Source organism: Monodelphis domestica, chromosome 8 (assembly GCF_027887165.1).
Source record: "Monodelphis domestica isolate mMonDom1 chromosome 8, mMonDom1.pri, whole genome shotgun sequence".
NCBI classification, from domain to species: domain Eukaryota; kingdom Metazoa; phylum Chordata; class Mammalia; order Didelphimorphia; family Didelphidae; genus Monodelphis; species Monodelphis domestica.
Genome location: NC_077234.1, coordinates 89,740,116 through 89,767,828, shown reverse-complemented (window position 1 = coordinate 89,767,828; position 27,713 = coordinate 89,740,116). Strand labels below are relative to the sequence as shown.

Sequence of the window (27,713 nt, the reverse complement as noted above, 5' to 3'; positions counted from 1 at the left end):
TTGGTCTTTAGGAGCCAGCTTCATTAAGATACATTATGACAGGATAATCCAAATCTCTTTGGACAGTATTACTATTATGAGAGATACCAGGAGTATTGTTTGGTATTTGTCAATTTCTCATTATATCCTATAGACAAATTGCAGAACTGTAGATTGAATGATGAGTCTAATTAAGAAGATTCAGAACTAGCAGAATGACCATACCCAAAGGCTAGATATAGAGCTGGAAAGAACCTGAGAGGCCCTTTGTTCCAAACACTTCACTTTACAGATGAGAAATCTGAGGCCCAGAGAGGTTAAGTGATTTGTATTAGACCACACAGGAGGTAAGCATCAAAGATAGTATTTGAATCATGGTCCTTGGATTCCAGAGCTAGTGCTCTTTCTATTGTACCACACTGCCTATGTTCATAAGTTGGTTTCAACTTGGAGGAATGTGTTTATTAGTGGAATGCTACAGGTCTATTTGTAATTCCCTTTTGTTCAACTTTTTTTCCAGAGGCTTGGATGAAGGAATCTTATCCTATTTCCAGATGAAAAAAATCTGGAATGATAGCCACTAACTTTTATGAAATTATTAAATTCTTTACAATTCTTAATTTGAGAATAAATATGAACTCCTGAACTCAGGTTAAAAAATAAATATTACAAGTTTAGAATTAAGAAAGGGTTGGCCAGACATCAGTTCATCTGAAAAAGACTTGGAACTTTTAGTTGATTGAAAGATCAAAATGATTCAATAGTATGATGTTCCATTTGGTTCTCTCCCCCCACCCCCCAACCTCCCTAGCAAAATGAAATTTTCATTCATAAAACTATGGATTTAAGATTATGAGAAATAATAGTTTCTTGTACAGGTAACCTAGTCAGATCATATCTGAAATATTGTATTGAGTTTTAGTTATCATACTTTGATAGAGGTATTGATAAACTGTCCAGAAGATATTGATCCAGGAATGCCAAGGGAACTCAAAACCATGACTTAAGGATACCATGGTGTCTTAGAAGGACAGTTTTAGTTATCTTTGAACATTTGAACATGGAAGAGGACTTAGATATTTTCTTTGTGACTTATGTATGGAAATGGGTAGATCCATGGTTGTCAATTCCAAGGAGGTATATAGCATTAGACCTGAAATGGAGTGGGCTGATTTAGACAGTTTCTCATCATTGAATAGTTGAAGCAGAGGCTAAATTACTTGTCAAAGGATATCAACAAAATTCATGTGTCAGGAAAGGGTTACCTTGGATAATTTTGAAGCTCTTGTTAGATCCCCAGGTGATCTAGAACAATATCAGACTTAAAGCTTTTAGATGCTAAAATGTTGGTGGGCCCTCTTTTGCCCTCTTTCTAACTGTGGTTTTCTTAAATGTCCATTTCCAAATCTGAATTCTATGATAGAACAACCTTAGAATGAGAAAAAATCCAAATATTTATTTGTATATTTTTGTTATCATCTTAATGATTTATTAGTTTCAGACACTCCTCCTCCTCCACCTCCTGCAGAAGAACCAGTCTTTGATGAATCCCCACCTCCACCTCCGCCTCCAGAAGATTATGAGGAAGAAGAGGCAGCTGTGGTAGAGTACAGTGATCCCTACGCAGAAGAAGACCCTCCCTGGGCACCAAGGACCTATTTAGAAAAAGGTAACTATACAGTGATATATGGAGAGAGGAAGAATTCAGAACAGAAGTGAAGAAAATTTCAAATTGTCTGTTTCAAAGTGAATTTCTATTTGTTATGTTCTTCAAATTCTCCTCTCAGTTTTAAAGATTTATATGATTTTAAAAAGCGCTGCTAGACTGTAATTTGAAAATCCTGGTCATTGTGGGGCAGTTAGCCTGGAGACAGGAGGTCCCAGATTCAAATTTGGCCGCATACATTTCCCAACTGTGTAATTCTGGGCAAGTTACTTAACCCCAATTGCCTAGCTCTTAGTGCTCTTCTGCCCTAGAACCAATACTTAATATTGATTTTAAGATGGGAGGTAAGGATTTTATTTAAAAAAAGAAGAAGAAAAATCTGGTCTTTTTTTGTTGTACCTATTTTTTCACATAATATCACTTCTTACCTAAAAGTAATTACTTGCTTTTTCTACCACAAGCATACAGGAAAAAATGACATTTTTGTCTTTTTTTTTGACTTTCCCTAAAGATGTTTCCTATGAATGTAAAAAAATTTCTCAAAGTTATTTTTACTGTTGAAGCTTCTAAAGAATTATTTTGTAGTATAATTAGGGATATTTAATTTAAGAATAAGAATTGCCATAAAGAAATTTATCCTAAGAAAAACATTGTTAATGACTTAGTTCACTGGAAAGGTAAATTTATGAATATTTCAAGGGAAAGCTTATTGCCTCTATATCAGTCAAAAGCAATAATGAAAGTACTGTAAAATGAAAGAAATGAAAGTATTATAAAAATGAAATCAATAAGAGATTTAATAACCAATAAGATGTCCATCAAAGGAAAAAAATGACTCTTGAAAGAAAACTAGTATTAGGAAAAATGAAGCTACAGAAGAAAATGATTGTACATTTTGTACATGATTGTACATTTTCAGTCTAAAGAAAACTTAAGTGCTCCTAAAGTGATCAATAAGTAAATATTTATTAAGTGCCTATTATGTACTAGACATATACTAAATCCTGGGGATACAAAAAGGGACAAAAAAATCCCTGCCCCCAAGGAGCTTATGATCTTTAGTTTCATTTCCTCCAATTACATGTGAAAACAGTTTCCAACATTTAAAAAGTAATTGAGTCTTGAATTCTCTTCCTCTCCTCACCCCCTGAGGAAAGCAGACTCATATAGATTATACATGTGTAATCATGCAAAACATTTTCCCATATTAATCCTTTTGTGGAAGGAAATATGAATAATGACAAAAAAAAGAAAGTGAAAAAATTTTCTTTGGTCTGGATTCAGAGTCTGTCAGTTCTTTTTGTGGAAACAGTTGGCCTTTTTAAAAAATCCATGAGTTCTGTGGGATTGTTGTGGATTATTGTATTGCTGAGAATAGCGAAGTCATTCATTGTTGTTCATTGTACAATATTCCTGTTACTGTACAATGTTCTCCTGTTTCTGCTTATTTCACTCTGCTTCAGTTTGTATGTCTTTCCAGGTTTTTCTGAGCTCCTCCTGCTTGTCATTTCTTATAGCACAATAGTATTGTTACAATCATGTACTGTAATTTACTCAACCATTCCTCAGTTTATGGATAATCCTTCATTTTTCAATTTTTTTGCCCCCAAAAGGGCAAAGACAATCAGGCTAAGTGACTTGCCCAGGGTGACATAGCCATAAAGTATCTGATTTAAACCCAGGTCCTTCTGACTCCAGATCTGCTGCTCTTTCCACCATGCCCAATTAATTTTTAATATGTTCTAGTCAAATTCCAGAATTCCTAGGTTAAGGAAAAATGCTGCAAGCAACCAAACAGAAATGATTCCAATATTGTGGAGCCACAGTCAGGAGAACACAAGATTTAGTAACTTCTACATTCATGAATCAGAGGGCCTATAAAATTATATTCCAGGAGGCAAAGGAGCTAGGACTTTACCTAGCTAAACTGAGCATCATCCTTTTGGGGTGGAAGAGAGGGGAATAGGTGTTCAATTAAATGGAGAATGCAGATGCAAAAATTTAAAGTAAAATACTAATAAGGAAATTATAGCAAAATATTACATGGATTATACACTATGACTAGGTGGTATTTATACCAGGAATGTAGGACTGGTTCAACATGAAGACAACTATTAAAGGGGCAGCTAGGTGTCACAGGAGATAAGAGGATCTGGATTCAGATGTGATCTCAAAGACTTTCCTAATTGTATGACCCTGAGCATGGTACTTAACCCCAACTGTCTAGCCCTTAATGCTCTTCTGCCTCAGAACCAATAAATAGTATTGATTATAAGACAAAAGATAAGATTAAAAAAAAAAAAGAAAACAGTATAATTGACCATATCAGTAGCAAAATAAACAAAAATCACATGATTATCTCAATAGATATAGAAAAGACTTGATAAAATACATCTATTCTTACTAATAACACTGGGGAACATAAGAATAAATGGAGTTTTCCTTAAAATAAGTAGTAGTATTTATCTAAAACTATCAACTAGCCTTATTTGTAATGGGGATAAACCTTCCTAGTAAGATCATGGGTGAATAAGCAAGGGTTCCCATTATTACTATGATTCAATATTGTACTAAAAATATGAGAGAATCATAATAGTAATTTGAAAAAGAAATTAGAGGAATAAGAATAGGCAATGAGGAAACTAAACTCACTCTTTTCAGATGATATGATGGTTTGCTTAGAAAATCAGCTAAAAACTTAATTGAAATAATTCAACAACAATTTTTTAGCAGAGTTGCAGGATATAAAATAAACCCACATATATCATCAGCATTTCTGTATATTATCAACAAAGTGCAGCAGCAAGAGATAGAGAAATTTCATGTAAAATAACTGTAGGCAGTATACAGTATATGGCGGGTCTTTCTGTCAAGACAAACCAAGGAACAAAATGGACACAATACAAAACACTTCACACAAATAAAATCATATCTAAACAATTGGAAAAACATTAATTGCTCCTGGGCAGGCTGAGTCAATATAATAAAAATAATGATCCTACTTAAATTACCTATTCAGTACATAGCAATCCAGCTACCAAGAAATTATTTCTTTGATCTAGAAAAAATAATAAAATTTATCCAGAAGAATAAAAGATCATAAATATTAAGGGAATTAATGAAAAAAATATGAAGGAAGGTGATCTATCTCAAACTGTATTATAAAGTGGTAATTATCAAGACATTCTGTTACTGGCTAAGAATTAGAATAGTGGGTCAATGGAATAGAGTAGGTGCATAATACAGTAGTAAATGAGCAAAGTAGTGCTTGATAAACTTAAATATTTTGAATTTTGGGACAAAAACTCACTATTTGCCAAAAAACTGAAAACAATATGTCAGAAACTAGGTATAGACCGATGTCTGACACTATATGCCAAGATAAAGTCAAAATGGATACATGATTTAGAATAAAGGATGATTCTGTAAGCAAATAAGGGGATCATGGCATAATTTACCTGTCAGGTCTATGGATAAGGGCAGAATTTATGACCAAACAAAAGAAAAGCATTACAGAATTTAAAATTAATAATTTTAATTATATTAAAATAAAAGGGTTTAGCACAAACAAACCATTACAACAAAGATTAGAAGGAAAACAAAACCGGGAGCAAAATAAAAGCCTCATTTCTCAGATATGTAGAGAACTAAGCTAAATTTATAAGAATGCAAGTCATTCCCCAATTGATAAAAGGGTGAAGGATATGAACAGGTAGTTTTCAGATGAGATCAAAGTAATGTATAGTCCTGTGAAAAAATGATCCAAATCATTATTGATTAGAGAAATGCAAATTAAGACAACTTTGAGATACCAGATTGACTAATAGGATAGAAAAGGAAAATGATAATGTTGGAGAGGATGTGGGAAAATTGGGACACTAATATACAATTGGTGGAGTTGTGAAGTGATCCAGACATTCTGGAGAGCAATTTGGAGTCATGCCCAAAGTGCTATAAAACTACATATTCTTTGATTCAACCATACTATTACTAGATCTGTATCCCAAAAAGATGAAAAAAAAAAGAAAGTATTTATAGCAGCTCTTTTTGTGGTGGCAAGGATTTATATTTTATTATTTTTAGGGGGTATAAAAGCATTTTTAAAATTTTATTTAAGTAGATGATTTAGAATAATTTTCCATGGTTAGAAAACTCATGTTCCTTCCCTCTCTTCCCCGCAGCCCCTCTCATGTCTGATGCACAATTCCACTGGGTTTAACATCATCATCAATCAAGGCCATTTCCTTATTATTAATATTTGTACTAGGGTGATATTTTAGAGTCCACTTTCCCAGTCATAGCCCCACTGACCCATATGATCAACCAGTTGTGTTTCTTTGCCCGCAGTTCTTCCTCTGGATGTGGATAGTGTTCTTTCTTTTATGTCCCTCTGAATAGTTCTGGATCATTGCATTGCTACTAGTAGAGAAGTCCATTACATTTGATTTTACCACAGTGTATCAGTCCCTGTGTACAATGTTCTCCTGGTTCTGCTTCCTTCACTCTGCATCAATTCCTGGAGCTCGTTCCAGTTCACATGGAATTCCTCCAGATTATTATTTCTTTGAGCACAATAGTATTCCATCACCAACAGATACCACAATTTGTTCAGCCATTCCCCAATTGGAGGGCATCCCCATATTTTCCAATTTTTGCCACCACAAACTGTGCGACTATGAATATTCTTGTACAAGTCTTATTCCTTATTATCTCTTTGGGGTACAAGCCCAGCAGTGCTATGGCTGGCTCAAAGGGCAGACAGTCTTTTTTTTTTTTAAACCCGTACCTTGGCTCCAAGGCAGAAGAGTGGTAAGGGCTAGGCAATGGGGGTCAAGTGACTTGCCCAGGGTCACACAGCTAGGAAGTGGCTGAGGCCAGATTTGAACCTAGGACCTCCCGTCTCTAGGCCTGGTTCTCAATCCACTGAGTTACCCAGCTGTCCCCTAGGCAGTCTTTTAGCACCCTTTAGGCATAGTTGCAAATTGTCTTCCAGAATGGTTGGATCAGTTCACAACTCCATCAGCAATGCATTAATGTCCCTACTTTGCCACATCCCCTCCAACATTCATTACTTTCCTTTGCTGTCATGTTAGCCAATCGGCTAGGTGTGAGGTGATACCTCAGAGTTGTTGTGATTTGCATTTCTCTGATTATAAGAGATTCCGAACACTTTTTTCATGTACTTATTAATAGTTTTGATTTCTTTATCTGAAAATTGCCTATTCATTTCCCTTGCCCATTTATCAACTGGGGAATGGCTTGATTTTTTGTACAATTGATTTAGTTCCTTTTAAATTTGAGTGATTAGACCTTTGCCAGAGGTTTTTGTTATAAAGATTGTTTCCCACTTTGTTGCTTCCCTTCTAATTTTGACTGCATTGGCTTTGTTTGTACAAACCCGTTTTAATTTAATGTAATCAAAATTATCTATTTTGCATTTTGTAATTTTTTCTAACTCTTGCGTGGTCTTAAAATCTTTCTTTTCCCAAAGATCTGACAAATATACTATTCTGTGTTCACCTGATTTACTTATTGTATCCTTTATGTTCAAGTCATTCACCCATTCTGAGTTTATCTTGCTGTAGGGTGTGAGATGTTGATCTAAAGCCAATCTCTCCCATACTGTTTTCCAGTTTTCCCAGCAGTTTTTGTCAAATAGTAGATTTTTGTCCCCAAAGCTGGGATCTTTGAGTTTATCATAGACTGTCTTACTGAGATCATTTACCCCAAGTCTCTTCCACCAATCCTCCTTTCTGTCTCTTAGCCAGTACCATATGGTTTTGATGATCACTGCTTTATAGAACAGTTTAAGATCTGGTACTGCTAGGCCAACTTCCTTTGCACTTTTTTTCATAATTTCCCTTGATATTCTTGATCTTTTGTTCTCCCAAATAAACTTTGTTATTGTTTTTTCTAATTCTATAAAAAAGTTTTTTGGTAGTGATGGGTTTGGCACCAAATAAGTAAATTAGTTTGGGTAGGATTGTCATTTTTATTATGTTAGCTCATCCTACCCATGAGCAATTAATGTTTTTCCAATTATTTAGATCTAGTTTTAATTGTGTGGAGAGTGTTTTCTGGTTGTGTTCATATAGTTCCTGTGTTTTTTCTTGGCAGATAGATTCCCAAGTATTTTATATTGTCTAGAAGTTCTTTGATGGCTTGTTCAATTTCTTTTTCTGATATGGGGTTATTGAAGTATTCTGTTCTGCTAATATAGGCAATTTGTATTTTTGTAAATATTCATCCATATCACCGAGATTGCCGTATTTATTGCCATATAATTGGGAAAAATAGTTTTTAATAATTGCCTTAATTTCCTCTGCATTTGAGGTGAGGTCTCCCTTTTCATCTTGGGTACTGTCAATTTGGTTTTCTCCTTTCCTTTTTTTTTATTAGACTGACCAGTACTTTGTCTATTTTATTTGTTTTTTTCAAAGTACCAGCTTCTAGTCTTACTTATTAATTCAATAGTTCTTTTGCTTACAATTTTATTAATTTCTCCTTTAATTTTTAGGATCTAATTTAGTTTTCATCTGGGGATTTTTAATTTGTTCACTTTCTAATTTTTTTAGTTTGCATGCCCAATTCATTGACCTCTGCCCTCTCTAATTTATTAATATATGAACTCAAGGATATACATTTCCCTCTAAGTACTGCTTTAGCTGCATCCCATAGCTTTTGAAAGGAGGTCTCTTCATTGTCATTTTCTTCAATGAAATGATTGTTTCTATGATTTGTTCTTTAACCAATTTTGGAGAATTGTATTGTTTAATTTCCAATTAATTTTTGATTTGCCTCTCCATATACCCTTGCTAATTATTGCATTGTGGTCTGAAAAGATTGCATTTATTATTTCTGCTCTTTTGCACTTGTTTGCAATGTTTTTATGCCCTAGTACATGATCAGTCTTTGTGAATGTATCATGTGCTGCTGAGGTGTATTCCTTTTTGGCTCTATTTATTTTCCTCTAGATAGTATCTACTAACTCTAATTTTTCTAAGATTTCATTCACTTCTCTTCTTTCTTGTTTATTTTTTGGTTTGATTTATCTAGTTCTGATAGAGGAATATTCAGGTCTCCCACTAGTATAGTTTTTCTATCTATTTCATTCTTGAGCTCCGCTAGTTTCTTCTTTAAAAATTTTGGATGTGATGCCATTTGGTGCATACATTTTGAGTCCTGATATTTACTCATTGTCTATACTGCCTTTTATCAGGATATAATTACCTTCCCTATATCTTTTAACTAGATCTATTTTTACTTTGGCTTTGTCAGATATCATGATTGCGACTTCTGCCTTCTTTTTCTCAGTTGATGCCCAATAGATTTTTGCGCTATCCACTTACTTTTACCCTATGCGTATCTACCTTCCTCATGTGTGTTTCTTGTAAACAACAGATGGTAGGATTTTGGTTTCTGATTCACCCTGCTATTTGCTTCTGCTTTATAGGCGAGTTCATACCATCCACATTCAAAGTTATGATTACTACCTGTGTATTTCCCAGTATTTTGATTTTCTCTCCTTGTCTTGCCCTTTCCTTTCATTATTTCCTTCTACACCAGTATTCTGTTTTTACTTTTTTAATTTTTTTCAGTATTCTGTTTTTAATCAGTCCCTCTAATCCCCACCCTTATTTTACTTTCTTTTCTCTCCCCTCCCTTCTTATTCCTCTTAATTTTCTTTTGAGATCTTTTTAAGATACCCTACCCCCCCCCTGAATTGCTTCCCTCCCACCCTCCTGTTCTTCCCCCTCCCTTTTTATTCCCCTTTTGTTTTTTTAGTCTATTAAACTCCCTTCCCCCTCTTTTTTTAACTCCCTCTCCACTTCCCCCCTTAGTTTTCCCCTCTCAGCTTCCCTATAGGGTAAGAGAGAGTTCAATACACCAATGGATCTAGATTCTATTTCCTCTCAGAATTGATTCCACAGAATTAGGTTTGAATATTACTTTTTAGCACTCTCTTTCTCTCTTTCTTATAGTTGTATTCTTCCCCTCCCCACTCAGTGTGCCTTTTTGTGTAGTATAGATTATCCTAATTTTCTTATTCCTTCAAGTTTCTCTTTGTGCCATTTCCACACGCCCCCCTTTCTTTTTCTTTTTTAATATATGATTTTAAACAACTTAGTACCCCATTCTCTACCTTTGAATAATTCTTCCAACTGCTCTAATAGTAAATGCAAATTTTGACAATTACGTATAACATTTTCCATATAGGAATATAAACGATTTGGCCTTATTTGAGGTCCTTAGAGAACAACAACAAAAAAATAAGACCCCCCTCTTATTTACCTTTTCATGTTTCTCTTGGTTTTTGTATTTGATATCAAATTTTCTGTTTAGTTCTGGTCTTTTCTTTACAAATATTTGGAAGTCTTCTATTTTGTTGAATGCCCATACTTTCCCCTGGAAGTATATAGTCAGTTTTGATGGGTAGGTGATCCTTGGTTGTAGACCCAATTCTCTTGCCTTTCTGAATATTGTATTCCAAGCCTTGCGGTCTTTTGGCATGGAGGTTGCCAGATCCTGTGTAATCCTGATTGGTGCTCCTTGATATCTGAATTGTTTCTTTCTGGCTTTTTGTAATATTTTCTCCTTAGCTTGGAAGTTCCTGAATTTGGCAATTACACTCCTGGGGGTTGTCTTTTGAGGATTTAATGTAGTGGGTGATCTATGGACTCTTTCAGTGTCTATTTTGCCCTCTTGTTGCAGAACCTCAGGGCAGTTTTAATAGATAACTTCTTATAGTATGTTGTCAAGTTTTCTGGGTTTTTTTTTTTAGGTTTTTGGGTAGACCCATGATTCTCAAATTCTCTCTCCAATTTCAATTTTCAAGGTCAACCACCATCTCAATGAGATATTTTGTGTTGCCTTCTAATGTCATTTTTTTGACTTTGCTTTATTAATTCTTGCTGTTTTGTGAGATCATTGGCTTCTACTTGCCCAATTCTAGTTTTTAATGATTGGTTTTCAGCTAAGATCTTTTGATTTTCTTTTTTAGTTTGATCTATCCTGCTTTTCATGGCTTCCAGCAGGTCATTTCTGGTCTTCAGTTTGCTTATTATTTCATTTGATTTCTGGGCCTCAATTTCCAAGTGGGAGATCCTGTCTTTTAAAATGTTATTTTCTTTTTGGACTATTTCCCACTTTTCTTCCCATATCTCTTCCATTTTTCTGACAATCTCAGATTTAAAGTCTTCAATAACTTGTGAACAATTTCCATTTTTTTTTTCTGAAGGTTTGGATGTGTTTAATCATTGGTCATCTTCTGCTACCTCTTCTTTAGTCTGGGATTTTTCTGCATAAAAATTATCAAGGGTCACCATTTTTTTTTTTGTATTTGTGAATTTTAGTTCCTGGGAGTTGGTGGCCATTGCCTTGTTCCTTCTTGGTCAGATGTCTAAGTGAGGAATGTGGGTGATCTTTGTATTGGGTTTTTGCCCTAAGGATATTTTTCCCCAGTCCTCAGTAGTGTCCAGCTGCTCTTAGTGGCAGGTCCATCCCCAAGAACTTAAAGATTGCCTGGTGGCAAGGAATTTTAAAGTGAAGGGATGCTCATCAATTGGGGAATGGCTGAACAAGTATAAAATTTTAGTGGAATACTATTTTGTAATGAGAAATTATGAGTGAGACAATTTCAGAAAAACCTGGAAAGACTTATATGAACTGCTTGCAGAGTCAAGTGAGCTAATCCAGGAGAACATTTTAAAGGACTTAAGAAAAATGCTGTCACCAGAAAAAGAACTGATGAAACCTAAATGCAAATCTAAGCATACTGTTTTTCTCTTTATTTTCTTATAGACTTTAAGAAATTGATATGTATCTTCCTCCATATGATGAATATGGAAATATGAATTATGATAGTATATTCTATATCAAATTTCTTAACTGTCTCAAGAGAATGGGGCAGGTTGAGAGGAAGGGAAAGAATTTGCAACTCAAAATGTGAGAAAATGAATGTTAAAAATTGCTTCTACTTGTAGTTGGGGAAAAAATAAAATGTTTACTGGAGGGGAAAAAAAGGAGAATAATTTCTTCATATAACCTTGTGTAGGTGTTTTGTATCTATTTAGAGAGTTATATGTGCATTTTTCTCATCCCTGATAGATTATAGCCATTTAGATTCTTTTTTGTTCTTTTATTTTCAACATCTGGCATTAAAGATGCTCATGGATTGATCGATAACAGTACTAATGTTATCTTTTTAATGCAATTTAAAATCATTTGGATTTTGCTCAAATGGATCAAAAATTTGAATTTTTCAGACTGCACCAGGGGACTGAATATTTTAAGTTAATATTAGTATAACATTTATACTAATATTCTACAACATAATCATAATTCATTTCTAATTTTTCTAAGTAGTCTGAAGCTTAGTAGTTAAACTTATTAACCCAATACCAAATATCAGAGTAGAAACAAGTAGCAGTGGTGGAAAATTTTTATTAAAATTACCAAAGATGCTGAGATTTAGTCAAAGTTCAGGGATGGAGAGTAATATTTGCATCCTGAGGCAGCAAGGGGAAGGCTCTTCAGGTGAAATTGATATAATTATAGTTTTTAAATTCACTTCAGCCTAAAAAAAAATTTAATATATCCTCTGTAATTAGACTGTGTGCTCTTTGAGGACAGAGACTGTTTTTTATTTCTTCTTGTATTTCCAGCACTTAGCACAGTGTCATCATAGTAGGTGTTTATTAAGTTCTTAAAGACTGACTTACAGCAATTAGGACACGTTTATGATGTCATTGTAATAGCCTTAATAACCAAATATTTGGGAACTAGAAAAATCTTTGAGAAGGCTGAAGTTTCTTCTGGGTTAAGATGTGACAATTTGAGCAAGCTAAGCGGGTAATGGACACACACAGGCAGAATTTTTTTTGTTTTTAGAAAATTACTGTGACTTGAGAATCTCTGTACCTGTTCATTTATGATTTTTTAAAATTCCTATGTATCTCATTCTTTCATGGCCTTTTTTTTTTGTAGTTGTTGCAATTTATGATTACACGAAAGACAAAGAGGACGAACTCTCATTTCAGGAAGGAGCTATCATTTATGTCATAAAGAAGAATGATGATGGTTGGTATGAGGGAGTCATGAATGGAGTGACAGGGCTCTTCCCAGGAAATTATGTGGAGTCCATCATGCATTATTCTGAGTGAAGATCGATGATGTACCGGGATCAAAAGAAACTATTAGGGACTTTTCAGATTTATACAAGGTCTGGGGGAATACGCTCATGTGAACTCATGGATGAAGAATAAGGATAATTGTAATAAAACTACTTATGTGTTTTGGCTTAAAAAATTATCATAAAAAAGTAATTTAGTGACCTAAAAGTATGAACAAATGGATTTTCTGATGGTAGTGGCTGTGCTGAGCTCTCTGAAGTAATTAAGCTGACCTTTTTGTCTCTGGGTGTGTAGAAAAATGACCTATTTATGTAAATGAAAGTCAAGATAAGACAGGTAGAATCTAGGATGTTTCTCAGGAATCCTATCTAATCCAGAGTTTTCTCCCTTGCTTTAATGCTTGGCATTTGAAATGCCAACATGCTGTGATAGTATTAACCTTATGACCTATTGGGCATCTTAGTCACTTTTTTCTTCTCCCTGAAAATGAAGCATTGGAGACTGTATATGAAAGTTTAAAAACTTTTAAACTAAAGTTTTAAAAAGCTTTCCAGATGGTTTGTTACTTGTTTAATGCAGTTAGAATTTGGAATTACTTAGCAGTTTGTGGCTGAAGCAAGTGAATTCAAAACTGACTCATGTATCATTATAACTGTCAGTTTAAATCATTAAGATGATAATGTTTAGAAAGCTTTGGCTAACTCACTGGTGCCACAGATTTTATTTCATATTCCTGTGAAAATGACATTGCCACCCACAGCACAGGGTAGGGTGAAATGGAGATTATATTCCCGGTGAGCTCTGATGATAAAGTCTGAAGATTTTAAGTTAATACTTGAATAACATGTTCTCATTAGCAGTCAAGATGAAAACTCATTCTGAGCATTAAAGCTTGGAGAAGAAAAAATATGATTTCAGAGCAGACATTCCTTTTAATCTTTCAGTGTGTAGAAAAATCTTCTTAGTCTTATTTGGAAAGAACAAGTAGTTTTTAGGTCTGTCAGCAAGTCTTCATAGTGGAAGTGAAAGGATTGCTGCTCTCTGCAGCTTTATCTGCATCGTCTAAGCTGCTTTCCCTTTATAAGAAAAAAGAACCCCAAACAAAATCTATGAGTCTCTCATTCCTAATTGGAAAATAAGGGTCTGTTCCTATTAAAAGATTTTTTCACTTTACCCATGATGAAAAATACAATACTGGAATAAGTTTAGTAGGTCAAATACTGATGCTGTCAGTTATGTGGGCTAAACCTTCTGGTGGAACTTAAGCAGAAAGTATGAATTCTTGGGAGTTCACCTCCCGGGGTTAGAAGAAAAGTACATTTTTAACCTTCCCTTTTCCACACTTTACAATTTGAGAAATGGCTCCTGAGAATCAAAGTCCTGGGGGTGTAGGAGGGGGGTGTGTGGAGGGCTGAAAGAGAAATGACCTAATAATGGGACCAGTTCACTTCCCCCTGATGCTACAGACTATGATTCTAGACACTTGGACAGAATTGTGTCATGTCAGGTGAGGGCTTCCCGTGCCCGAGTGCAGTGTTGAGAGACTGACAAAGCAGCCAGGTTTGGTGAACTTGAGTGATAGGTGGGGAGGGTGTTGGCAAGAATGGACATTCAGATTCAGTTGGGCAACCAAAGGCCTTTGACCAGAAAGCTTCTTTACGACTTGAACTGAGGCCCAGTTATCCAATTCTGTGATCAGAAACACTTCGCTCTGCCCCTCTCTCACAGCCATTTAGTGACTGTTTTCAGGTCTTTGGACACCTGGCAGTCCCATATTCTCACCAACTTAACTCACCTGTGCCTGAGCACTCTTATTAAGCAAATGACCAAAAATCTTTTTCCCCCCCTCAGCATTAACACCAGGGATCCCTTTGAGCCTGTTATTTCCCTTTAAAAATCAATCCGTGGTTGACTATCTGAGTTTGGAATCTCTCTTACTGCCTAACGTGGACTGATGTGCCTAGAGTTTGGGTTTTCCTTTGGGGTGGGGGAGTGGTAGTGCTGCTTAGGACTGGGTCTGTATATTCCTGAAATTAGTTATTCCCAGTAAGTACCTGGACCTGCGGGATTTTCTGCTTCAGAGTGCTTAGTGGGTTCACGAAGCCGACCCGTTCTGGAGGTCTAAAAGGCTTGCCAAATGCACTTACAGAAATAGAGACGTCAGCTGTGCCAGGCTTTCAGCGCTAGATAGGCTTAGGGTTTTCTCTAGGAATGGATTTGGTTTCTTGGACAAGTGCTTTCTTTTGCAACCTGCTGATGATATCTGTGAAGTTTTTCATCTTGTAGAGTCACTGGAGGGAGTCCATGGGTTAATTGCTGCTGGTTTTTGCTCTATTCAGTACTGATGTGTAAAAAAAAAAAATTGTTGGATTTCACACACATTTTTTTATTTTGTACAGTTTAAAATTCTATAGCTTGTCTAGGGAGGATTCTTTGTGATCAAACCCCAGATTAATTGGAGACTTTTTAATGTATGTAATATTTCATAGACTGCATGCTACTAATAGTGAGGGTGGTGTTTCCAATTTTATCATTTGTAAGTTTCCCCCTTTTGTCCTATTGAAAAAATAATTTTTAAAAATGCTTGGAAAAGTGTAGATTTGAGAAAAGTGCAGACTATTCTGTAGCCAAAGTGATCCAAAAGCTACTGACCAGCCCTCAGCCGTGTCGTAACTAGAGATGAGGTCCATAACTGAAATGAAACCTTTTTCCTCTGGAATCGTGTTGTCCTAAGTTATATTTGGTTTTACCTTCACCCTTCCTCCAAGACCCCACGAAGAGTAGTAGCCCAATATGGCTGTTCCTTTTTGGTATTTCATTTCCATGGAGATATGAAAATACACTTCTTGTTCTATGGCCTTAGGGGGAAGATGACAAACTTGAAAAATAAAAAGTGCCAATCTAGGATGCTGAGAAGATCAGCCTGCTGTCAGACGATAAAGATGAAGCTCCTCTTGTCTGGCTCAGCAGTGTGTCTTTTTCCATTGCTCGGCTGCTTTGTTTTTACCTCCCTCAGTGTTGCTTGTTTTGGCAATTTAATTAGGGTAAGCAGGCAGCTGGTATTTTTAAATGCTCTGCTTTGGAGGGACTGATTGATTCTGTGTCACCAGGCAGAAGGATACCAATTTAGGTCAATCATTTACCAGGTTTTCTTGCATCTTTAGAGTGAGAGTATTCATGTACTTGTGGTTTTTGAGTTACTTCATCAGTCTTACTTCTTCCTAAAAGAAAAACACGGCAACTTACTGCAATTTTTAGTTCTGGTGAGGTAGGAAATTGTGTGTACTTATTTGTGTTTAAACTTTTTCTTATTCCAGCACTTGCCTTCACATTAGAATACCTCTCCTATTGTTCTTAACCACATATTTCTCTAGTGGAGAGAGCATGTTGTGTCCTGGGAGTCACCATGACATTCAAAACAGCCTTATGTAGAGGATAGCAGGCAATCTCTAAGTATTTAGGAAGGTAGGCATTTAATTTCCATCGGTTTACACTTAATTCACTGGCTGGAAATTCCACCTTCACTGGTATTAAGGGGGAAACATCCCCAAATGGGTTTACTTAGATTCATAAAAAATTTCAGAGCCAGAAGGGACCTTAGGTCATCTAGTTTGGCCCCCCTCATTTGATAGATGAGGAAACTGAGGCCCAGGGACATTAAGTGACTTGCTCAAGGTCCCACAGCTAGTTAGTGGCAGGGCCAGGACTAGAATTATGACACCCAGTCCCGTGGTCTTTCTGCTATACCATGCTGTTTTGATTAAATACACTGTTTTTCTTGAAAACTGTGAGAACATTGGAGTTCCACTTGATGTCTTTAGGAAGATACTTGAAAAAAGCATGGCCATGTTTTGATAAATGCCATTAGAGTATTATGCACCGTTCCTCTTTGAATTATTAAATCAGTATGCCGAGTGCAAGTTCATTAGTGAAATGGGGATTTTTTTAAAAAATGGTACTTCAGTGCAAATCGCTGTCCAGTACAAGTAGTCTTTTCTCCTTGACAATACACATGTTGCACATACATTTGATACGGTATTTAGCAGTGTGTGGGTACACTGCCCAGCAGTCTTAAAGGAGAGCCACCCACTGAAGAGGTATCGTGCTTGGTAGCTGAAGATTATTTTCTGCTAATCTTTGTTCCTATTTCTTATTGACTCATTCAGTTATATGAAAATTGACCAATATGACAGGGCCAACCTGTGGACAAATGGATTATTTACACAAATGAACCTTGCGAAATATCTTGAAACATTTTTGTAAAAAATTTAAAAAACACAGAAAAGTGCTTATTTTCACATTAAGATGGAAGTGTCTTTTGCAACTTCAGAATTCTATGGAAAAGCAGTTTCTACCATACCTTGTGTCCATGTACATTTTTAAGAAACAACAGAAACATTTGGTTTACAGATAGGATGGCCGTGATTTGTGCTCTGGCAGTGCTAACTAATCCAACCGATGTGCTTTTAGCTCCCAGAGAAAAGGTAGTTGTTGGCAGTGAGACATACTACAAGTCATGGAGGACTCTGGGGAGTCCTTGTCTGCTACCAGTAATGTTTAGCATATGTGTGCCATTAAGCTGCCTCCAAATGAGTGGGGAATGTTGACTTTTCACATTTTTTTAGATTGTACTTGGAATTAACTGTTGCTGTGTATTGAGAACTTGTTTTAAGTCCTAAATAAAAACCCACAAAGCACATAGAATTGGCTGGTGAATGTATTTATTCTTGAAAGGGAACCATTTTACCTTCAGTGGTCTCAGATAGGCACAAGATACTTTAAGGACAAACAGATTTGGGGGAAACCGGGGGGAAAAGACAACAGAGGCTCTAAACCAAGGACATTTGGGGAGATTGCATTTGGCATTCGATGTTAAAAAGAATTTAAAACAGTTTGAAAACACTTGGGTCCTTTTCTACCCCTGTTTGTCTTTTATAGACCAGGTATTCTACTGTTCCTAGGGCGATTGCTAGTAAAGTACCAAGCTACTAATGACTCATTATTTGGCCCTCAGTGATTATAGAATGCTCCAATATTCACATCAGTCCTGATTATTATTTTGTTTAATAATTGGTATTATTGCCCTTGACAAATGAGGAAATTGGCTCAGAGATGTTTTCTACTATGCTGCTTTGCCTGCTTTGGATCCCTAAGTTTGCTGGAGATGTGAAATCAAGTGAGCACTAAAATTCTCAGAGATAGGTGTTTGATGTAAACTCTCGTTAGTTCTTGGCACTCAGCTAATGTTTATATAGAGCTAGTCTTCTGGCCAATGATGCCTTTTGAGTCTTATAGACAAAATCGATGTCATATTTGAGCAGGGACCAGTACCAGTAATCTTTATAGCCTGAAAACTGAGTGTAGGAAGAGATGGCAGAGGTGGTTTGGAGGGAGGGGGAGGGGGAGTTAATGGCAGAATTATGGGGACTTAATTTTCTTTTGTGCCTTCATTTTAGATTTCTGGAATCCAGTCCAAATTCTCTCCCCAATGTTCAACAAACATTTTAAAGTCCCTCTCATGCAGATGGCTCCAAGCCTATGCATTGGTAGAAGACAAAATATCACATTTGTCCCTATCCTCAAGGAGCTTTCTGCCCTCCTGAGAGTTTACATGTGCACAGAGAATTGTACACACAGGATCTCTGAAAAGGGAGATACCTGAGCTGGTTTTGGAATAGACATTGCAGGCTGTGGAGAAGAGACCTAAAGACCCTGAGCAGTGTTGGCCAGTTTTGCAGGAAGGGACTAGCAGGAGCCAGATTGTGCTCTCATCTATCCTGTGCTCCTGTCTCTGTGAAATTTGTCTTGTGCGCATAGATTGATTCTGAAAGTCTGCTTAAACCCAGAGGCCTCAGAATGATATCCTGAAAATTTTTAGGTTAAACAATCTACCCAAATAAAGTCTTAAATGAAGGTATTTTCTGCCCTTTCACTTTGGAGAGAAATGGGTTCCCCACCTCCCTATACAAGCCTTCGTCCTCTTCTACCCCCGAGTTATCTAGCTTTGTAGTCTTATCCCATTATCATGCCATCATGTTTTATCTTTGTAGTCCCATAAAATATGGTTGAGTAATAACCCCCAAAGTATAAGGGGAATAAAATATTCTAGGAATGAAAGCATCAGGTAACTTTTGTGTCATCTATGTCTCACTAAAACCTCAATATTCCCCAATTTAATTTTAATGTTTATTAAGTGTGGAACTATGAAAATTGGCACTTGTGGATCTGACAGAAATAGTGGGAAGTATTAATCTCCTCTCCCTTTCCTGCAATTTAACAATTCTACGATTTTAGCGTTTCCTTATTTATTTGCCTTAGTAGTAGTTGGATATATTTTAATAAGCCATTATATAAGCATAGGCTTTTAAGCTCTTGTCACTTACACGACAAATAAAAATATAAAAAAGCAGTTTAGTTTTGGGGGTAAGAAAGGTGTCCAAAAGTTTAAATAACCTGGTTTGTCTTGATGGCTTCTGGCTAGGCTATCAAAGGAAAACAATATTTAGATCTGATATTTCACATATTGATGAGACTGGGCTGCCCTACCCCTGTCTTCACAGGATTATAGATAATAATACTTCAGTCCACCCCATTTTAATTATAAGGAAACTGGCTTAGAAAAGTTATTTATTTGTCCAAGTCACACACAATTCTGAATACCAGCCAATGAAAGCCACGAAAGCCCAAAGTTCAATCCTTTTTGGCACTTGGTAGCTATGTGACTCTGGATGCCATTTAGCTACTCTTCTAAGCTTTATTGATTTGCTTAATTGTATATCTCAGGCTTTGAGCTAATTGGTTTAACTGGTGACTGGCCTTTGGTATGGATCAATCAGTATTTTCTTTGAAGATAACAAAGTACCTATACAGGTCAAGAGACATTACCTCTTTAGGTCTCACTTATCTTCAGTCTGATGGAGGTGAACAGGATGACCATAGTTTCTTCTAAGCTTAAAAGGATGATGCTCTAAATGACAATGAAAATCAGGAAAATTGAACTGATTTATTTCCACATTAGCAACAGCAGACCTTGATTCATAGTCTTTGTTTTGAAGATTTCAGTCTCCAGTAGCATGGTTGATATGCTTGTATAAGTGGAAAACTATTAAGATAAAAAGCACATATGCTTTTATTTTCAAATAAAATTCCTTTGTATAAGTTATTGATGTTGAAAGCTTAGCATTCAACCTAGCCTGAGTCCAAAATTATTAACAGGCTCACCTTTTCCAGTATTGCACTGCTTTCTTCCACTTCTCACCCACGTAAGTTAGGAAAAAAAAATTGATGCAAGGAACTATTCCAGGATGTCCATTTATGTTTATTTTATTTTTAACAGGTTACTGGCAAACAACTTGAGGGGTGGGAGTGGGATAAGAAATGCTTATTGGGTCCCGAGGAGAGCAAAAGATTCCCAAATAAATCCATGACCATCCGACCTACTTGAAATCATGGTATAAAAAGAAAGGCCAGTTGTTTAGCCATTGAGAAATGTGACTATTTGCAGAACAGCTTGAGGGGGGGAAAAAAACCATGTATGAATGAAGCCAATATTTTATTAAGGTTTCAGTAAACTTACATAATGAAAACATGTAAATGAAAAAAAAAATTTACACTGACCTCATGACCACCATCCTAAGCCATTACAATAGTTTACTAACAATAATTGGCAAGAGAGTGACTCAGTAAAATAACTTAATCCAGCAGTATAATGAGAACATGGTCAGTAGTACTGAATATATCTCTCTATAGTTTCACACAATCAGGGAGCAAGGCACATTATGAAATAAGAGCATACAGTTATGCAAAAGACAAGACAAAGAAAATATCGAATATAACTACATCCTTATTGAATTGTGCATATTCTTTTGTATATTGGGTACTTTATAATGCAGTTCCTTTTTCCTCTCTCCCATGCTTAAAAAAGTATATTTATACATACAGATAAATATATATATTTATATATGGCAAAGCTCTCCCAAACCATAGAAGTCAAAGTTTCTAAGAGCTTTGGTCCCCCCACCTCCCAAGGAACAGGGGTTGAGGGGTTGGGGTGAGGGATAGGAAATGGGGGAGGCAGTCCCATTTAAAGATAAAAGGTGCAATTTCTTTAAAAAGCGGTAAACATGACTATTTACATCTAGTACACGCTTTTGCACAGACTATAATGACTTTCATTGTGCATCTTTGAACAGAAGCCCATCAAGTGGCTAGTAACAAAATGAAGCTGTAAAACCAAGGGAGATAACTCCATTTTATGCTTATTTCTTAAGGATTTTTGAAAAAAATATTTTGGGAGATTGAAATGTAAGTTTACAAATATGTCATACATTATTCCAAATCCTTTAATAAGGTTAGAAAAATAGGAAAAAAATTTAAATGGACTGTGGCTTTCTTTAAAATTAAAGAGTATTTCAGAAGAGATGGTAGGAATCAATTATTCATGACAAACTACTTAATAGAAGCGCTGTCCAGATGTCCATTTTTACAAAGTGTGGTTTTCCTCTGCTCTGGTAATCTTTTCCTAATGCAATACTTTTTCCTTTTACGTGGCTTTCCTAACATCACAAATGTCTTTGGTAAACAGCCCTGAACACAGCTACTAACATGTTCATCATGGCTGAAGTCATTCCACTTTGGGAGATGTTTAGAACTAGTTGGCTATATACTTGGTTTCATTTTTTCTATGCCTGGAAACATAATATCTTCCTTTCATCAGCCATCACAGATTAATTTACTTGATTTACTTAACTGATTTCTAGAATGCTGTTCCTCCAAAGAGTTCAAGGTATACTTGTGAGTATTCAGGCACACCACTTCATCCAAGGAAGCTCAAACAAGTTCAAATTGTTTTTCTTTAGATTTAATTATGACATAATATGTAATTATTTAGTACTTGTGGTTATGTAGCCAATATGAATTTAAATGTTTTATGTGGTAGCCAATAATCATAGTATGGGTGAATTTCCATTCAAAGGCTTGTTTTTTTCTCTTTGGAGTTCAATGAAAGATGTATCTTAAGGGATAATTATCTATCATTTCTAATGGAAGACATTTTCATATTCATTCCTCAGGCCCAGGCTCAAGCTTATTGGAGACTAGCTAGAAAGAATACCAAGTTATCCTTGCCACAATCAGTGCATTCACCAGACAGTTGTTTAAATTTAAAGGACTCCCTTTGTAAAATCAATGCCATCTCACTTTTTGTGTGGTGTCAGATGTTTGAGTGGTTGAATTATAGACATATCTGTACTATAGAGGTTCACAGGATGGTTTAATTGCTAAAATCAAACTATTTCAATTTTAAGACATATGAAAGATGCAACCACAAAGGGACATTATCCTAATTGGTGGAGGGGGGAGGAGATGCCAAGGACATGTGGGAAAAACTCACGCTTCTCTCAGGGACCTGGTGAAACTTGGCCAGAGCTTTTGGAAAAGGACAAGGAAATATAATTTTCTCCACCCCTCCTTAGAAACAGCTGAGGAAAGAGATTCAAGTTAGCTATTGGCTAACAAACTAATCTATACCATATCTGCCACCTATGTAATGAAAGGCATTTGTAGGTTGTGGAAGTTGCAGTTAATCACAAGGAGGAAGAACACACTCCTGGGTTCTTAGTATTGTCACCTTGGGTCTCCATCTTCCATTCTATAATGGATATCATTTTCCCTGAATATTTCTTACACATTTACATTGTAAGCATTTATTGTGGATAATAAATTAACAGAACCATTCTAGGCATCATATTGTTTTGGATGAAAAATAAGTTCGCCCAGGAACACTTTCAAGATTGGATCCTAACCTGGCTCTCAGCAAATTTACCCCTAGGAAGAGACCTATTATTAGGAACATCATTCTATAGAGTCAAAGTTATAGACAACTAAAAATGCACAAGGAATTTTAAGAACAATCAAGTATCATTGTAAGGCATAGCTTGACATTTTCTTTTTTCCAGTAATTTGTTTCAGACTTCTTTTCCTCACTTAAAAGAACAACCACTTGCACATTATGATCTAATTAAGGAGCTAGAGCAACCTCATCATAATCACTTGCCTCAAATACCAGATTATTTCCCTCCATTGACCAAAAGCCACATTGGCAAAATTGAGATGCTAATTTCCAAGACCAGATCACATTCTAGCTTTTGAATATTTTAATGTTTAAGAACAAAACAAAACATATAAGTTACATTATTACCAGAGAGAGAGAGAGAGAGGTGATCCTGCTGTAGTTCAAACTCGATGATACAATTTATTGGTGATAAGCAGGTTAGTTAGTACATGTAATAACCACCAATTTGCACTGCCTTCTAAAGCAGTAATTTAAAGCCGAACTGTTTGAGGTCCTTGCAGTCAATGCTGCCAAGTCAGAATTTCCAGCTTTCTCCTTGGGTCTGGAGAAATGATGCTGGATTAGAAATGTTAGCAGAGGCAGTGAAAGGAAGGCACAGTACTAGTATCATCTGGCAGTAGATATTTCCCTGAACCTACAGAGAAAAAGGAATGGCTACAAAAATACCCAAAATCAAAGGTTTGAGGTTGGTTTTTTTTTAAGAACCCCTAATTCCCCCCTAAAATCCCTTGGGGGAAAAAAAGAGTTTCAAAAATATCAGCAGCAAAACAAAGCAAATTCTCTAGAAGAATTATCTGAACCTTCAAAGAATATACTGTGACTTTCATTTTGGTTTTAATTCCATTGTTTCCTAATATCCACATAAGAAAACACAAACTTAAATCAGTTTGTAATATATATATATATATAATCCCCCCCAAGACAGAAATGGTTCTTAGTCCAACCAAGACTGCCAGTGCTTTAAAAAAAACATTTCTTCATTCCTTGCTGCAATGTGTTCCTTATCAAAGGTCTGTAGCATCATTTCTGTCTCCCAAAAACTCCATTAGTGTTCATTCAAAGGGTCCTTGTTCTTGAAGAAAATGACCAATTGTTGGCCCTCATTGGAGGTCTTGGACTGCTCCACTATTATATGGAAAAAAGCTAGGAATCCTAACCGATCTAAAAGGGAATGATGAATATATTCCTTAAGAACTTCGTCTAAACTGTAATTTTCTTAGAAAAACTTTGAAGGCCCCAGGGAGGAAAGAAGAGATCTGATTTTTCACAGGGAAAAACAATCCTGTCAAACTTCATGAAAGTTCAACAAAGCTAAACCCAGCACCGAACACTGCTATCTGGATACGGATTCTTACTATTTCTGCTTCAAAGAAGAGGTGGGTTGGGTGGGTGTTCCTTAAAATACAAAACTGCAGGTAGAAGGCTGTGGAAAATGACAGCAGCACCCAAGGACAGTAGCATAGTTCTTAACCTTTTAGAAGGTGGTGTTAGCTGGCTAAACCAGGGTATGCTTCAGAATCAACAATGCAAATGTTTTAAGGACACTTCATAAGCACACAAATGTAAAAACAGGAAATTTTGGAAACAATTGAAAATACAAACAAGTGCTTTTTAAAGTAGCATGGCTTTAAAATGCACAATGGTCTTATTGCTCAAACTATATTAACACAGGAGAATGATGAGGTGATATAGGGAGGTGCTGCTTCCTCTCTCTTTAGGGCTTATACTGCTTTCTAAGGAGGGAAAAATTTACACTAGATTCAATCTTTTCTTATTCCCAAAGGATGTATTTACATGGATTCTCTCCTCCTTAGTTACAGGTCTTGACACGTTTACAATATCATGGACTCATCTGCTCATGTTTACCAGGCAGTCACAGCCTTCTGGGTAAAGCAGCTTCTCCCAGGCACCCTGATAAAGGTGACAAGATAGGATTCCTGATGCCCCCCCCCCCCTCCCCAGCCGCACCCTTGCCAATAAAAGTTGACAAACTAGGAAAACAGCCCTGGACCTCAAGTTGTTCCACCATGATTTTGTGCTGTGCTGCACATGCACAACAGGTGATAAATATCAAGGACTTCTCATTTGAAATTTCAATCAATATCTGGTAGTTGGATAAGCTGGTATAATTTCTAAAATTGCATTATTCTGATTTGTGGTTTTCCCCCCTTTTCCTCTTCTGATCTGAGGATATTTTCAAGTTCCATATAAGATATAAAAAAAAATTTATAAATGCCTTTGTGGATTTATGCATTCATTAATGCTGAACAGGACAAAGACGTAGAAGCCAAAAGCATGGGCTATCCTATGATGAACTTTCCAAGAAAGAGTCCCACTCGTCACTCCTACCAGGGAAAGCAGCACAAACAGATATTTATTCTCCCCCAGAGATGTTTTCGGGGCAGTGATGTCTTCTAGCAGTGATATTTGTATAATGAGTGTCACAATCCGTATAGCCACGAATGACACACAGCAAGGAACAGAGGGACATCATTAGATGGTCAGTACTAGACAGGAATATCGTAGTGAATCAAAACAAAGAAACATGGAACTAAAACTGGATTAAGAGCTTCTTCAAACTCAAGGAAGGGGGACAAATCGTACTCTTGGTCAAGTCAAAGGTTATTTATCAAGGACCAAATGCCACATTCTACAAGCCTGCCTGTGGCAGAGACTGGTGACTCCAGATCATGAAGTCATTTCTATAGCCAGAACGCTTTGGTTGTATCACGTCTTTTCTAAGCCATCGTCTCAGACGTTGTCACTTAGTCTAGGTGCTGAGCTGCATGTCCTGGCTTGAAACGGCCCCTTCCCTGTGCCTCACATGGAGAAGATTCAGGCAGTCTAGATAGAGCAACTAGACATTCTGGTCATCTTTTTTAATTGTGAGAAATGTCCCGTTATAAACCTACTCAATATAGATTATAAAACATGCACAAACGGCATCTCATTGCACATGGACAGACACTACAAAATACCTCAAATGCGGAAAAGTAAGAAAGGTTTTTGGTCCAATCCACGTGAAAGAAAAAAAGAACAAGGGCTAAGACACACACATCCCACCCGAACACACGACCCTCTTTTGGACTAAGTATGGGGACGGGGGACGCACACAGTTACCCTTCGCTACGGCCGGATACCGTTTGGATCACGATCACACGGGAGGTGACGAACACCCCAATTTCTAGGTTAGATCAGTGGCCTGAAGAACGACCCTGAATCCCAGAGTGGCTACCAGTCCCTTGAGAGCTTGGTGTTCTGGTCCCTCTTAGGGGGCGCGGGAGGCGGCCCCCTCCGCAACGTTGCATAGCCTGAGATGTGGCTCCCCCCATAGCCGAGCTTCTGCTGGTCGGAGAGCAGTTCCGGGGGGGGAGGCGGCAGGGCCATGTCATCCATGGTGGCCGTCGGCTCTGTTCTGGAGATCCGGGAAGAAGAGAGGGAGCCGTGCCGAGTGATGGACTTCCGCTGCAGTGTCCTGTTTAAGTCGGCCAAGAATCCGGGCTGGACGCTGAGGCCAGACTTGGGAGAGGTGGGCCCTTGGGGCGTGACCGGAGCGGCGGGCTGCGGCTCGGCGGCCTCGGTCAGGCGGGTGCTGTCGTTGCGCTTGGGCCGCGTGGGCGGAGGGGCTTTCTTCACGGACGCTTTGGACCAGGGCTGAGGCTGAGGGTTGACCACGGCCACTCTGGGGGGGGCGCTCCCCGAAAACACCGCCGGGATCTCTAGGGGGGGCAGAGGAAGCTCTATCTCGGGGGGAGGAGGCGGGAAGTCAGAATCTGAAGGAGGAGAAGGAAACTCCACCACCGGGTCCTTCCCAGGGCCCCCAGCCACAGCAGCCTTTGCTGCGCCGCCTCCTTGTGGGAGGACCACGGGGAGACTGACTCCAGAGAGGTGAAGTTTTCCGGGCTTTGGCGGAGCTGCGGGAGGTGCTGGGACCTCCTTGTTGGGAGACCCTGAAGGTTCCGACGGGGGTGCAAATTTGCTAACGAGGCTGTCCACGGAAGGTCTTTTAGACTCTTGATATTCAGCACAGCTGCTCGATTTGATGCTGGAGTTGCGCTGTGGCGTGGGGGGAGGTTTCTTCCCGCCGGGGCTAGAAGTCTTGCTGGTCTTTTTGACCGGAGAGCCAATTTTCTCAGGGGTGGGAGGGACCCCGGCAGTCGCTGCTGGTGGAGGAGGAAACACAAGGATGCTCTCGGGTGGCGGAGGAGGAAAGTCGGGGGACGGCACGGAGCTGGGCTGCCACTTGGGCTTGGCTTTCACGGCAGGGGGCGATTGGGGTGTCAAGCCCGAGGGTGCAGGCTTTAGAGGTGGAGGCTCCGATGGAGGAGGGGCAGGGGGGGGCGGGAACTGGCTGGCTATCTGCTTCACCACAGACGGCACCTGCACTGGCACCGGAGACTGGGGAGAAGGAGGGGGTTTGACACAGAAGCTCTGTTTGGGCAATGTTGGGGGGGGAACTGGAGCAGATGGGGCAGGCGGGGATTGGGGAATCTGGGGAATGGGAAAAACTGGCTGCTTTTTGGCTGGGGGCACAGGAGGGGTGGGAGCAAAGAGCGGGGCTTGAGTCACAGTGGGTGAGGCGGTTTTGGTGCTGCTTGGTGGCAGAGTCACCAGGGGCTTTGGGGGGGCCTGAGGTGGGGGGGCGGGCACAGGAGGCGGGGGTGGGGGAGCAGGAGGAGTAGCCTGAATGAGGGCCTGCTGTACTTGATGGATTTTCAGGGGGGGAGGAGGAGGGTTGAACTGTGGGGCTGCGGGGGGACATGGGGCAGGCTTTAGCTGAGCCATAGCGGATCCTGGGGTGGGAGGTGGGGGTGGGGGCGGAGGCGGGGGCACCACCCCGTTAGGAGGCACCAACAGTTGAGGTTTTCCTGCCTGGGAGGCCGGCGGCTGTGTGAGCAGGGGCGTTGGGGGCTTGAAGAGAGCTCCGGAGTGCTGGGAAGCGTTCTGCAGCCTCGTGATGGTGCTGTATTTGACAAACATGGTGGCTGCGGAAACCGAAGAAGGTGCAGCCTGGCTGGGGAGAGGGGGCGGAGGGGGGGGCGGAGGGGGTGGGGGTGGTGGAGGTGGAGGTGGAGGGGGGGGG

At 38.3% G+C, this 27,713-nt stretch overlaps 2 protein-coding genes across 20 annotated transcripts in view; one reads left to right on the top strand and one right to left on the bottom strand.

Annotated features, from left to right (window-relative positions):
* ABI2 (abl interactor 2) overlaps window positions 1-17,478 on the top strand; it is a 130,463-nt gene extending 112,985 nt beyond the window's left edge. For 15 of the 19 annotated variants that reach the window (XM_007501901.3, XM_056808238.1, XM_056808233.1 and 12 more), the window contains 2 exons: window positions 1,475-1,648; window positions 12,632-17,478. In XM_007501901.3, coding sequence (XP_007501963.1) covers window positions 1,475-1,648; window positions 12,632-12,807 — 350 coding nt within the window. In that variant the 3' untranslated portion in view covers window positions 12,808-17,478. The remainder of the gene's footprint in view (window positions 1-1,474; window positions 1,649-12,631) is intronic. The other 4 variants (XM_056808235.1, XM_056808228.1, XM_056808227.1 and 1 more) reach the window with 1 other exon arrangement.
* A 2,596-nt stretch (window positions 17,479-20,074) lies between these two features.
* The window catches only part of RAPH1 (Ras association (RalGDS/AF-6) and pleckstrin homology domains 1), a 97,231-nt gene continuing 89,592 nt past the window's right edge, over window positions 20,075-27,713 (bottom strand). Inside the window, 1 exon segment of the mRNA XM_056808225.1 lies at window positions 20,075-27,712. Within this exon segment, the coding sequence (XP_056664203.1) occupies window positions 25,862-27,712 (1,851 nt within the window). The 3' untranslated portion in view covers window positions 20,075-25,861.